General features: G+C 38.9%; 1 protein-coding gene across 2 annotated transcripts in view; it reads left to right on the top strand.

The window, feature by feature from the left end:
• The window catches only part of ADCY1 (adenylate cyclase 1), a 240,841-nt gene that overhangs the window by 200,123 nt on the left and 26,926 nt on the right, over positions 1-13,792 (top strand). For both annotated transcript variants that reach the window (XM_050937673.1, XM_050937672.1), the window contains exons 12-14: positions 2,961-3,050; positions 6,232-6,488; positions 7,231-7,357. In XM_050937673.1, coding sequence (XP_050793630.1) covers positions 2,961-3,050; positions 6,232-6,488; positions 7,231-7,357 — 474 coding nt within the window. The remainder of the gene's footprint in view (positions 1-2,960; positions 3,051-6,231; positions 6,489-7,230; positions 7,358-13,792) is intronic.

Raw genomic sequence — 13,792 nt, forward strand, 5'->3', positions numbered from 1 at the left:
CTCACTGGATTAGTCTTCATTTGGAATTCTCAGATATAGAGCAGGAGGAAATACCCACTCAATTAATCAGCTCTGCTGATTAGTACACAATTGTTTTAAATTAAGCAAAATACCCTTTGGTTAGAGGAAAGGAATTGTTTTCTTGGAAACATAAATAGTTTAATTAGCAGAGTATCTAGTGAAAAGCAAATCTTTATTTACAAACATATACAATTATTTAGGAGTAATGTTGTTAGTCTCTTTTGTTTCAAAAAGGCACAGTAGTTCATACTCGTGCAGTTCGTAGGAAATCGTCCCCATTATTAAGGTCCTTTGAGGCTAATGTAAACTTAAGGTACACTCCTGCTGTTGTTAAAGTCAATGGCAACCCCTATAAAGGTGTTCCTCACTTCACTGGATTGAACCCTATATCTGAAAAGAGAGAAATGAAAATTCCATATAAAACATCAGCAATTGTCTAGAGAAGCAGCTTAGCCTTATTTGTGGAGTGTGGGACTGGGAGCCAGGAACCCTGTACTCTAATCCTGGCTCTGGCGCACTCTCTTGCTGTATGACATTGGACAGGTCACTCAACTTCTCTGTGCCTCAGTTTCTCACATATAAAATGGAAAAAATAATAATACAGGTACTTACCAACCTTCTTAGGGAATCTGGGGTGATTAATTAATGACTATACAGTGGTCCTGAAAATAAATGTAAATAAAGGCAAAAACCTATGTTAATATAGAGATTGCAATATTAAAATCATAAGAAAAAGGCAGGAAATGCAAAAGTTTAAGTGTAACTTTAACTTGACCAAGTCTTACATGCATTACTTATACTTGGTTTTTCTAGTTAAATTTGTTGCTTATGTAATTACGCTTCATACTGTACGTAAACCATAAAATGTACAGGATACAAGACTGCGGTTGGAACCTTTTGTTACTTGTTTGTCGTTTTAACTATGCAATGTTATCACTGTACTAACAGAATATCCTGCATTTCATTATTGCTGTTATTGCTTTTGTGAAGAACAAGGAAATTATCCTTGAATTACTCCCACTGCAAACTGCATCATGAAAAAATGTTTCCTGTGATACGATGGGATTGTAGTTATCCTTTGTTGTGTTAGGTACTGAATCACATCACCTGTGTAAGACGCATATTGGACTTTGTTTCCAGCTATGAGTTCTGCCCCCTGCTGCACTTTGTAGTATTTGTCACAATGCTGACCCTTTCCCCTTATTATGACACAGTAGATTTTTAACACTTGATTCTCATAGTGGACAATGTGTGAAGATACTGTGTGCAGACCAAGTTTACTGCTGTAGGAAAGATTTGTTCCACAATATTATCGTTGTTTTATTAATGTTATATCCCAGATGTTCCATCATATTTTAATGATATTGACAGATGATCAAATTGATTCCTGGTGTAACTTTATTGCGCTCACTAGGGACCAGTTTATCCCATTCTGTTTTAAATATGTTGTTTATAGCAATCTACTATTCATATTACAATAATATTTTCTCTTGTTACATCCATGTGGGTTTTATCCCTTGGTCCACATCGAAGCCAGGATGTATTTCAAGATCACATAATACACATTGTTTTGTTTTCATCTGTTGGTCTAATTAATTAGCCACAGAATTGGTATTCCTGTGGTTTGTTTTCAATACAAATGAGTACAGTTCACCTGCAATCACCGACCATACATTCTGTCACTGCCATGCGTAGGGGTGACATAAACCCATTGAGTCTGTCTCCACATGTGAAAGGGGGAGCAGGAGTTCCAGCGCATGATACCTGTTCCTACAGAAGCCCCTTTGTGGTACTCTGCAGTGAGGTATATATGGTATTTTCTCTATTCCTCATTCAGTTAGGTGGATACCATGTGTAAGCCAATTGAATTGGGAAGACTCATTAATCTCTAGTTGGCCTAGCCACCACTAGAGGGGGACAAAGTGCCATACCAACCATGCATGGCTTACATATATTTACCAGCAGGCATACAAAAATTTGTTCTCCCTCATCGTCACTGGCCTAAACTAAATCCAGCCCAGATGAGGCTAAACACCTTCCTTCTCTTAGAAGCACACTGATGTTCCTCCATTGAAACTCCTTTGTCTTCTAGGTCCTGGTCCTGCTCCCATTCAAGTCATTGGAGGTTGACTTGAATGGTGCAGGATTAAGCCCCAAGCTATAGCAAATGTGCCACTCATTTGCAAGCCAGGGGGATAAGGAAGCAAGCAGCTCCCCATGGGACCAAAGTAGATCAATATAACTCAACCCAGCATGAGTGCACATTCCAGGCAAACGGTTATCTTCCCTTTCCCGCTTTTTACCCAAGAGCTTCATTTATATTGAGAACAAGTGCTCAGATACTCAGATGAACATGAATGATGAGAGAGAGATGCTCAAGACTCTGCCTTCATTAACTATTTTTGCTCCATACTGCTTTTCCCAGTCTGACAAATTAGATTACTTTTTTTAAATATGGGCTCTACTAATTTAAACTCAACTGGCATTCACTGTTACTGCAATATCACTACAAAATTCTGTGTGATATATATGGTCTGGAATCTTGGGTTGCTGTCTGCAATTGACAGTTTCCAAACAGATAGTTATAATGTTTGTTTATTTTCGTTTCTTCACATCTATAAAATAGAATGCTAATTTGAGCATTCTAATTTGTTGTATTTATTGTGAACAGAAATCCTATTAAAAATCAAATAAAAGCCAGTTTTAATTGTAGTGAGAAATAACTTACAAATCTGTTTTCTTTTTGTTACCGAAAATATGACTGTCCTTAAAATATTTGTGCACATTTCTTATTTTATTATTAAAATTTGGAATTTACAACACAGGCAGAATTTACATATCTATTCTCTATTTTATTTGACATCCTATCCTTGTAAACAATAACATACCCATTTTTTATGTTATTTGGATTTAAAATATCCTTTATTTTTCTCCTGCAGTGTTTTCCAGGGTGCCTGACAATACAGATTCGTACCATTTTGTGTATTTTTATTGTGATCTTAATTTACTCTGTGGCTCAAGGGTGTGTGGTGAGTATACAACTATAAGCCAAATATATAAAGTTTAACATTAAGTTTAAGAACAATCTATCATAGATCACATTTAGTCTCCCACCTCATCCCATTTTCTTTCTCTCTTATGCACAAAATATGTAAATATATTAATAAAGTATCTATAGCAATGTGGTGTAATTTAAAGGCTATATTAGTTATGAGTAGTGGAAGCCACTAGTAAACTATACAAGTCGTTCCAAATTAGTGCTGAAATAAATCTTCATATCAAACCACACTATCATATGTTCTGCATATGTCACATACTTTACAAAAGAATTGTGTTTGAAATGTTCAGTATTGGACCAGGGACCAGCTGAACTTCCGATATTTTGTGGCTTGTCAGGGAATCCACACTTTCAAATGGAATAACACATTTATTTCTATACCTGATAAATCATGAGAGAGCAGATCTTGAAATCATGACAGTATTATGTAATGAAAGGAGGTATATAAATATATTAGTCATAATATCCATCTATCTCTTAGGCCTTTGTAATTGCTCTGGTATAGAGTCAGGGGTGGCTCCAGGTACCAGCACGCCAAGCGCGTGCTTGGAGCGGCAAAGCCACGGGGGGGCTCTGCCGGTGCCACTAGGGCAGCAGGCAGGTTCCCTGCGGAGGGTCAGCTGGTCCCACAGACCTCCCACAGGCTGCTGCTGAAGGCAGCCTGCCTGCCGTGCTTGGGGCGGCAAAATGCCTAGAGCCGCCCCTGTATAGAGTTATAGGTGTTCAGCACTTCTGAAAATCAGACCACTTAAGTGCTTAAATGTGGATTTAGGATCCCAGGTTTGAAAATGTGGACACAAATATATATAAAAAGCAAGAGAAATAACACTAGGCCTGATCCAGATCCCACTGAAGCCAAAGAGAGTCTTTCTATTAATATAATTAGGCTTTGAATATATTACAAGATGACTGATGCTGTCAGTTAAATGTGGTGTGTCACAATATGGCATTCTAGAACTGAAAGCCAAGCTAGAGAAGCAGAGTGGTGCAGCAAAGGCTAGAAGCTCTGTATTTCTAAATTCTGTTCCTGGCTCCTCTGTTGGATTGATGTCTGACCTTGGGCAAGTCACATGACTTCTCTGTGGCTCAGTTTCCTAACCTCTAAAATTGACATAGTAATATCTACCTAGCCACAGAAGTCTTGTGAGGTTTGATTACCCACTGTTTATAAAGCATTTAAAGATGTATAGTGCCAAGTATTTTGGAGACCTTTTATGGTTTAAAAAAAAGATTCAACTCCTCACAGGCATCCCCCCTCCCCAAGAGGTATTTAGATATCTGCAGGGAACTTAGGTATTTTAATTACCTAAACCACTACTTTCACATCCTGCTATTTGGCTACTCCCTAAAGTAGAGTAACAATTGCAAGTAACACAGACTTTCTCGCTGAAATTACAGTGCTGTTCCGAGAAGTGCCACCAAGAATTTAATCCCATCCTGTTGTAAGAATATCTACTTGTATGTATGTGCAAGCATTTCTGAAGCAGCTTTTACACACCACCTTAAATCTTCAAAGTATTTAATAAAAGCCTCACTTCTCTGTCCCCTGTGAAATAAATATTACCCCTATTTCGCACATAGGGAAAGTGAGATACAGAGATTGTGATGCCCAGGGCCACAGAGCAAGTCAATGGAAGAGTGGGGGCTAAAACTCAAGAGTTCCTGACCTCTCCAATCCTCTGTTTCTTTTACTACACTATGCTGCATCTCACATCTGTAGTTCTACACTTTAGTGTAGCAATAACTTGTTACCTTTCAAATGTTTAGGGGAGCTGTTTAATCAGTAAAATAAGTTCCTGCAAAAACCCCTCAAGAATTCTTCACGATCATATAGATGATGTGGTTTCACCTCAGTTAGTTACAGAGCAGATGGTGTTTTCCTGGATGAGTTGCTTATCATTTACAAAGCCCTTGTACGTTTCTAAGTTTTGAAATGTTGGCTGCTCTGTAGTGCAAGTGACATTTTTAAGTAAGCTGTTGAACATAATTGTGTTCAATTAATTTTTTGCTTCCCTCTTTCTGATTATGTATCACAATATTATCTTTTCAGTATTTATCTCATAGTCTTATCTTGCTAAATGATTGTAACTGCCTATAAAATGTACTGCGTCATCACCTTTCAGGCTGTCACTGATTTTATGGCACATTATAAAATTTAATTATCGGTGGTTAATATTTTTTAGAAGGCTAATAATAGATTTCAGAATAGAAGGAGAGTACAGGTAGGGCTTATCTGTAGATGCCTACCGACACTGATGTCCTCCTGAACCCACATTACCACCACATTCTCCCATTTAATGTTAACTCCAGTGCTCCCCAGTGGTGTAAGATAAAAGCTGATGTGTGATTATAATAACAAAAATTTGGGGACTAGATCTGGCACTTGGGGTTCCTCACTTTCCGGGCTGTTGGAATTGGGATGTGTCACTGTCATCAGCTTTGAAAGAATTTGATCATACTTTCTCCCAGCTGGAGGATGAGTGCCAAACTAATGGTGATTAGAGTAGAGAGAAAAGGGAGATAGGATCCCTATCCTTAGTTATCTGTGGATCTCTGCTTTTCCTGCTTATCCATATCTGGCTTATTTGAATCCATTATGGTTATTGACATAATTCACGTTTAGCTCCATAGATGAAAGAGAATAATTACATGCCCCTTATCTTTCATCAGAGATTTAAATATTGTTTTATGCCTATGACTTGATTTTTTTTTTAAATTGTTAGAGTTTAGTCAGTGTGTGTATAATCAACATGCTTCTTCCTCTGATGTGTGTGAGAAGTATTCTAGCAAAGATCGCCACTTATATGGGTACTAAAATACTTTTAAATATTAATAAATAGATATTTTCTTGGATCCTTTTGTTGCTTGAGCATTGAAAAGGGAGAGGGTTTTTTTTAACTATGCAAACTCTAATTCTCCACCTTTGCTGCCATCTAGTGGACTGGGAGTATGATTCCTGCCTCAAGTAAAGGTGGAAATGTACTAGGAGAGGAAGAATAGTCTTGTTGTTGAGAGGCAAGGCTAGGAGCTGGGAAATATGAGGACTGTTTCTGGCTTGAGAATCTGATTGAGGGAAGAGGGCTGTAACCAGGCCCGAGAGCTACTGAATTTCTGATGGAATGGTTCACTTTAAACTCCTCTGTTTTCCCCAGGTTGGATGCATGCCTTGGGTATGGAGTACGAATTCCAGCAGTTCCATTGTTATCATTTCTCCCGGTGGAATGAATAAAACAATGAATGAACTTCCATGTGATACAGCCCATTATGCTTTCCTTTCCTGCGTTGTGGGGACTCTTACCTTGGCAATATTTCTACGTGTCTCTTCCTTGCCAAAAATGATCCTCCTGCTTTTTGTTACTATTTTGTACATAGTTGTTCTGGAACTCAGCGGATACAGAAAAGCAGTAGGGTAAGTACACTGTAAAGTTAAGGAAAGTAGCAGCATTACAGCTGGTCCAAAATATTGCCAACTCCATTTTACTACTGTTGTCCTAAAACACTGCAGTACTGTATTAGAGACTGATACTGAGAGATGCTTAACTCACAGTATCTTGCAGAATCTGGCTATTGTGGTAATATTCATGAATGGGACATTTGCTTTTGTGAACTAACAGCTATGGCCTGGTTCCCCATTGCGTTACTCCAGTTTTACACTAGTGTAACAGAGTTGATTTCATTGGAGTCACACTCACTGGTATAAAAATGGTGTTAACAATGCAGTGAATGAAGCCCTTATTTGTAATTGAAATGCTGAAATAATGTTAAACAAAGCTACACACATGTACATGGTGCATATTATCTAAATTTATGCTTTTGATGGGTAAGACCCTGAAGAAATTGGGCACACTTTGTTTTGGGGCATGGTGCAGGGATCATACTTGCAGCAGTGTCAGCCTGTGAACTGACAGTATTTGCATGAGAGGACCTGCATTTTGAGAAGGGGCTAGTGGTTTTGGGTGCCTCCATTTCTGTGTGCCTAAATTTAAAGGATCCTGATTTTCAGAGGGTGAATACGTAACACTTTGACAATCATACCCTTTTAGTGTGTTTTAAGTGTGGCACCCCAAATCACCAGTCACTTTTGAGAATTTAGACCAAGATTTTTTGCTCCAAAAGATCTGTATTAACTTATGCTTTCATTTTTTTTAAAGGGGTGGCTCCTTTTATATGCGTGGCTATGAACCTATATTAGCCATTTTGCTGTTTTCTTGTGCGTTGGCACTTCATTCCAGGCAGGTGGACTTGAAGTTACGTCTGGACTACCTCTGGGCTGTGCAGGCAAGGCACTTACTTTTCTTTCCAAAACACACACACAAAATGTTGTCTAATTGTTTTGTATATTGTCCATTAATATTTCACGCATTGCCTAGGCAAAACAAAACTCCATATTTGTTGTGGCTCACCAGCAAAGGAGTCCCTTATTTTCTTTCCACATGCAACTTCACAATATTTTTCCTCCAAGAACTGAATCTTGTGGGTGTTAGTGTCTTACAATAACACATCAAAATTAAAGTAACTTTATCTATATTGGGAATTTCATATTAAGGAATGTAATTAACTAAACAGTGTTATAGAATTGTTATAGAGAAGGTAGATCGAAGGCTTCTGCTCACCTTGTCTCATGCCGCAACGGGGTGGGGGCGGAGCGGCATTCAATTACAATAAAAAGTGGCCAATTGAAAACTGATGAAAGGAAGCACTTTTTCACACAATGTTTATTTAAACTGCAGAAATTATTGCCACAGGAAGTTGTTGAGACCAAGAACTTGGGAAGATTCAAAGGGTTTGGACATTTACATAGAAAACAGGAATATCCAGAACTATGAAAGGGATATTAAACCTTGTGCATAAGTCAATCTCTATACAAGATCAGGATGAGTCCTAATGTGGGAGCAAAATATCCCAAATCTGCTTACTGCAGGGTTCTTGCACCTTCCTCTGAAGCATCTGGTGATGACTACTGTCAGAGAGAGGATACTGGACTAGATGGACATTGGGTCTGATCCAGAATGAGAATTCCAATGTTCCTATATATCCTGGTGGCCAAATTCTGTGCTGACCTATACCCCATTTAATGCAGTTGCAATGGGATTGCACCAGGTATAAATTATCACAGCATTTGGTCTTCTGTGTATGCACAAAATTGTAATGTATGGGATGTATGCTGCAAATAACTGGAATAACTGGGTAGCAATTGGCCCCATAAAGTCTGGTGCATAGTGGTGGTTTGTGGGAGGTACCTTCTGATCCGTAACTATGTGAATCCATTGGCTTTAATGCTTTGTACCACAGTAGTCAGTATTCCAGCCAAGAGGTGGACTAGCAACTGCAGAGGGGATGCTTTGCAGCTCCAAAGCTTCCCTGAGAATCAGAGGTGAATTCCATCCTTCCAAACCCTGCTAAATACTCTGCACAAAGCTCAGATTTTCATGCCCTGCTTGGAGAAGAAAATTATGCATCCCTAAGGAATATGATTCTTAAAACTGAAAAGGCCTTACTTTTATAATTTTACAAACTCAAATGTATAAAAGAAATGAGAGTTTCATGTGCTTCCCTGATGTTGAGGGCATATCCCCAGAAGCCCACAGTCTGCAGGGACCATTCCAGAAGCTGAACTTTGCTGGGGATAGTGGCACCCTGGCCAGGTCCCCTTTCTTCTAGAATCACCCCCTGAGCTTGAGTGGGCGGCCTTGGAGCCACTATGGGGACTCATTGTGCCCAGAGGTGGTGCTGACTGTAATACTCCAAAATTTTATTTGGATATCTTCTTATAAGTGTTTTGCAAAGTGTCAAAGAAATCACAAATAATAACAAATGAAGTGGGGTGTAATGACTAAACTCTACACCAGTGGAGATTCATTACAGCCAAAATATACTTTACACTGTCCTTCACGTTGCTTAGCTCTATCCAAGCTCCCCATCGGGCTGATCTTATAGAACCTTACCTGCCTGAGTAGCCCCATTTGGACACTGCAGTGTGAAGGATTTTCTTTTCAATATTTTGTTTATTTACATTTGTACCAATAATTAATGCTGCTCCTACTGATTGCCCAATGATTTATAAACCATATCCTGCCTACCCAATGCTGCATGGCAATCTAGTCCTAATAAAATCATGTTTTAAACATCACAGAGGCGTCCAGAGAGCAGCACCACTGTTAATAAGGATATAAAGATGACTCAATTAGTTACTTATAATCATTCTACTATCTGAAGGCTGGTTTAAAATGTAGATATTTCCTGTTAGCATTTTTGATGGATTTTAAATATTCAGAATAATATTAGGTCAAAATTCAAACATAGAGTTTATTACTTATTTGTTTGGGTAGTGTATGTGTCTTACACTTTTCTACAGTGCCCATCTCTGTAATATCTCAGCCTGATTTTCATCATTGCCCCTAATACTTTATAGAGTTAACAGATGATACAACGTATGGCAGAGATTGTATATGTCACCTGTCTACCACTGATTAATATGTATAGAGGTTTATACTCCATGGAAAATCCAGCAATACAAGTCTGGCCCAAATCCTGAAAATGTAGAGTACCCACAGCTCTAATTGACTTTGATGGGAGTGACAGGTTCTAAGGATTTGGTCTCTGTTTTTCTCTGTTTCCTGACTGACCACAATCTAGCCCTATTATGTCATGGCAAATTCGACAGGCAGCACACTTATCTGACAATTAAATACCTGAGTCTTAAAGGTAGAAAACTGTGTTCTAGGAAAATGGTGACCCAGGGACAGTTTTTTTTGAAGTATTTAGGCTCTTAAAAATAAAGGTAGACATCTAGTGGGATTTTCGAAAGTGCATAGGCACCTAACTCCCATTGGAAGTTGAAATGAGGTGTCTGGGCTCCAGCGGACGTTAGGTACCTCAGCACTAATAGAAAGTCAGGTGCCTAGGCACTTCTGAGAATTACACTAGGTGCCTATCTGCATCTTTAGGTGCCTAAATACCTTTAGAAATCTGACCTCAAATTAAAACCTTGTGTTTTTTTTCCTTCACTGAGAGTTCAGTTCTGCTCTCTTAAAGCAAAACTCACATGAAATTCCAATTTCTTTCATATATTTGAGTCTGATGAAAGACTGGGGCGAGGACAGGTGTCAAAGCTGAATTTAAATTCAGTGTGTGCACAAAGAACCAGGAAGCACAGTCTGAGACATGTAAGAAATTCTTGCCGTAGACCACCTATGCCAAGAACTGCTGAATAGTCACTGCTCCTACAAATTCTGCAACCGCAAATGTACATGACTTAAGCCAGTTTCGTTTGGAGAAGAGGGTTACTGAAACAACTGAGAAACAGGAAAGAGAATATTGTTTAATAACATTTTAGTGTTCCCTAAGAGAAACAACTGAGTAAAGTATCACATGGTAAGATTCTTCTTCAGTAATTCCCAATAAACATAGGTAATCATTAGAGCTAGGTAAAAATTGACAACATGAGCTAAGAAAGGAGTAAGATGATAATTCTCTAACCCCATTAACACAATGGCTGTCTCAGATTTCTTAGCTCCAATTGTGCTAAGAAGTTTTGTTTGAGGAAACCAAATTTTGAGCTGGTAGCCAAAATTAAGTAAATCAACAAAATTTGTTTCAGGCAGAAGTGAAAGTAGTTCACAGAGTTTAAGGGTATGTAACCAAGGAACAGAAATAATAATAATGTGCCAAATCATGTGTATGAACAAACTTTATGATTCCTATAAACAATTCAAATATTTGTGTTCGTATTTTCTGTTCACACTCTCGATTAATCAGCATAGATCTGGTAAAAAAAATGTATTTTTGTTTCTGAAAAAAAACTTTGAAGTAAACAAAAACTAAAGAAGTTCTTACAAAAATTTCCATTTTCTCAAAAAGCCATTTTTATCCCCAAAAAAGTTTTGATATAGTTTTCATACAGCTCGTGTGTTTTATATGACTTATCATAAGTGTGAATTGCAGACACTCACATGAGTACTTTAACAGTATGTGCAATCACAAAATTTGCTTGTACAAAAGATTCAACAAACTGTTGCAAATAATGAACAAATTAATTACAATGTCAAGAACCTGAAAAAGAGGTTAATCTTACCAGATAAATTATTCATTATGAATTGTTTGCCCGCCTCTGAAAATTACCTGTGTTTTAGGGAAGGAAAATAAGGATTATCGTACTGTATGATTGTTTCTTTAGTTGAATTATTTAGGCAATACTAGAATGTCAGCCATTAATAATTTTCTAAGCTAGAAACTCTGTCCTAACTGCAGTTTTGTAGTCTGTAGGCCAGAATTTCTAAGTTTTTTACATACCTAATGCTGAAAACCTGGCCCTGTATATTCCATGTTCACAAAATTGCTTATTGATATACTGGCTCTTTCTTGTGATTTTAGTGCCCCCTTCAGGTCATATGAATGTATTGGTAAAGGAACCGTGGTAGCCCAAGTTATTTTTAGCTATGTCATCAGATAGTGAAACTTTGTGTGATAATTTTTACCTAGTTAGTTACCTTATCAAAGCAGATCCTTTCTTGTTTATTAACTAATTGCATAGAACATTTCAGCTGACCTCTATGTAATATAGAGCTTGAGAATTTGTCAGTACTTGTACACAATTTTTACTTGATAAAGGGAAGTTACTCTGCCTTAGCTTTTTGTAAGTCTGGCTGTTATGCAACTATGTAATGCAAAGCTATAAGTCTACCCAGATCTCATGTTGACATTAGAAAACATGACATCAGAGAACTGTTTACTTTTATCAGAGAAAAAAAAGTCCTAATTTAATAATATTGCAATTTTGATTTCTCAAAATGATACCAAAATGCCAGTAAATGCTATAACTACTAAACTACTGTGGTCCATATGACAGTTACTTTTCTTGTTGCTATTTCTGCTGAGTTCCTGCTCATGCTTTTTCTCAATAATCTACTTTGTTCTTATATAAACAGCACGCTGTCAGCTATCCTGAACTAACCAATAGAAACAGGGGGCACACAACCCAATGCTTGGATAATATTCAGGCATTAAACTATATGGATAATATTCAGTCCCTGAATGTAAATATCATCCCCTATGAATATAGGTCTATTCCTCCTTCTGCAGACCTCACGCCATTTTTTCTTCTTTGTCAGCCTCTGTCTGTCTGGGCAGGGAAAGGGCCCAGCCAGATCTTCTCATCTCAGCTACATGGAGGGAGGGCAGCAGGAGTCTTTGCTATCCTCTTCAGGAGGCCCAAGGAGCGGAGCTAGAGTCATAGCAGTCATGTCCATCCTTCTGAAGGATAATGGGGCCCATAAGGGAAACAGTGACTGCCTCACTCCCCTCACCTCAGACACCTGAGGAGGGGAGTACTGGAGTTCTCTCTGCTGATGAAAATCAAAGGAAGTCTTTCCTCACCTCACTTTGAGAGCTGGGATGTCTTCATTCCTTAGCACCTGGTAGGAAGTCTGCAGTTGTACTGAGGCAAAGAGATCTTCTCTCTCCTCCCTACTGATTTCCATGGAGATGAAGATGAGCACTGCCTTAAGAGGTATGGGGAGGAAGGATCTCCAGAGCCTAGCAGCAGCAGAATTTTTAGTCCTCTTCCCTAACAGGGCAAAATGAGAGGGGAGCACCTGTGGAATTCTTTACTCCCCTTTCCCCTGAGACTTGGGGAAGGTTCTATTCCTCACACCCACTATCTGGTGGGGAGGAGAGGAGAGTGCATGAGCTGAAACACTACCTTCTGCATCCGCCAAACTCTGCTATCTATCTGAGAGTTTTATACTGCTGTCATTACTCTAGTATCCGAGTCCTTCCTTATAAAATCAACAGCAATAGCAAAGTCCCTAGTGGACTTCATGGGGTCTCTGGCACCTGTCCTTTTTTGAGTCAAAGCTTTACGTAGGATATGGTTTGGGTATTTTTGTGGAGGGGGTAGAGTTATGGAATTGGTAAGGGCTTTGGAATAGTGTGTGTGGGGGGGGGTTATACTGTGAGTGTCATTTATATTGGAAACTCTTCCTCAGAGGAATGCTTTGCAGGATTTCCTAAAGATAGTCAGTCTCGGGATTCACCTTCTCTCTTGCTGGATCCCTGCAACAGGGAATTCTTTGTACCCCCTCTCAAGTGCTTCCCTCCAGGATTTTGTGATCTGCATTGTGCCAGATGTCGTGGGGGTTCATAGATTTAAAATCAGTCTTTGATGTAGCTGTGGCTTAATCCATTTATTAGTTTGAAAATTAGGACCAAAGCTTTAAGCTGGCATCAGAAGCTGATGAAGACATTGGTAAGTCTTGATCCATTGTGGCTAAGGTATGGAAATGGCAAGTTGCTGCTAGAGCCGGTGCATTGTCTTCATATTCAGTAAGTTACAGCAGTCCAGCCTGCAGGTGACAAATGTATGTATCACTGTGGCCAGTTTCTCACTGGGGAGAAAGGAATGACATTTCATAGCAAACTAGAAGTGAAAGAGGGCAGTTTTGGAAACTGATGCTACTTGATGATCCAAGTTTAGTGAAAAGTCAAACAAGACCCTGAGACTTTGTACCACTATGACTAACGGAGACCGCATAACTTTGGTGAAAGGTGGAGATACCATCTTGGCCAGTGTTGGCTCTTGGAAGTGTCTCCTCTTTGCACCCAGCATCACTTTGGTCTTCCCTGGGGTCAGCTTGAGCAGCTGCTCTTCATCCAAGAACTAATTTCTTGCAGGCATTCTGACATTTTAGTAGTTGTGGTTGAGTGTTGTCAACC

This window comes from Gopherus flavomarginatus, chromosome 2 (assembly GCF_025201925.1).
Source record: "Gopherus flavomarginatus isolate rGopFla2 chromosome 2, rGopFla2.mat.asm, whole genome shotgun sequence".
NCBI classification, from domain to species: Eukaryota; Metazoa; Chordata; order Testudines; family Testudinidae; genus Gopherus; species Gopherus flavomarginatus.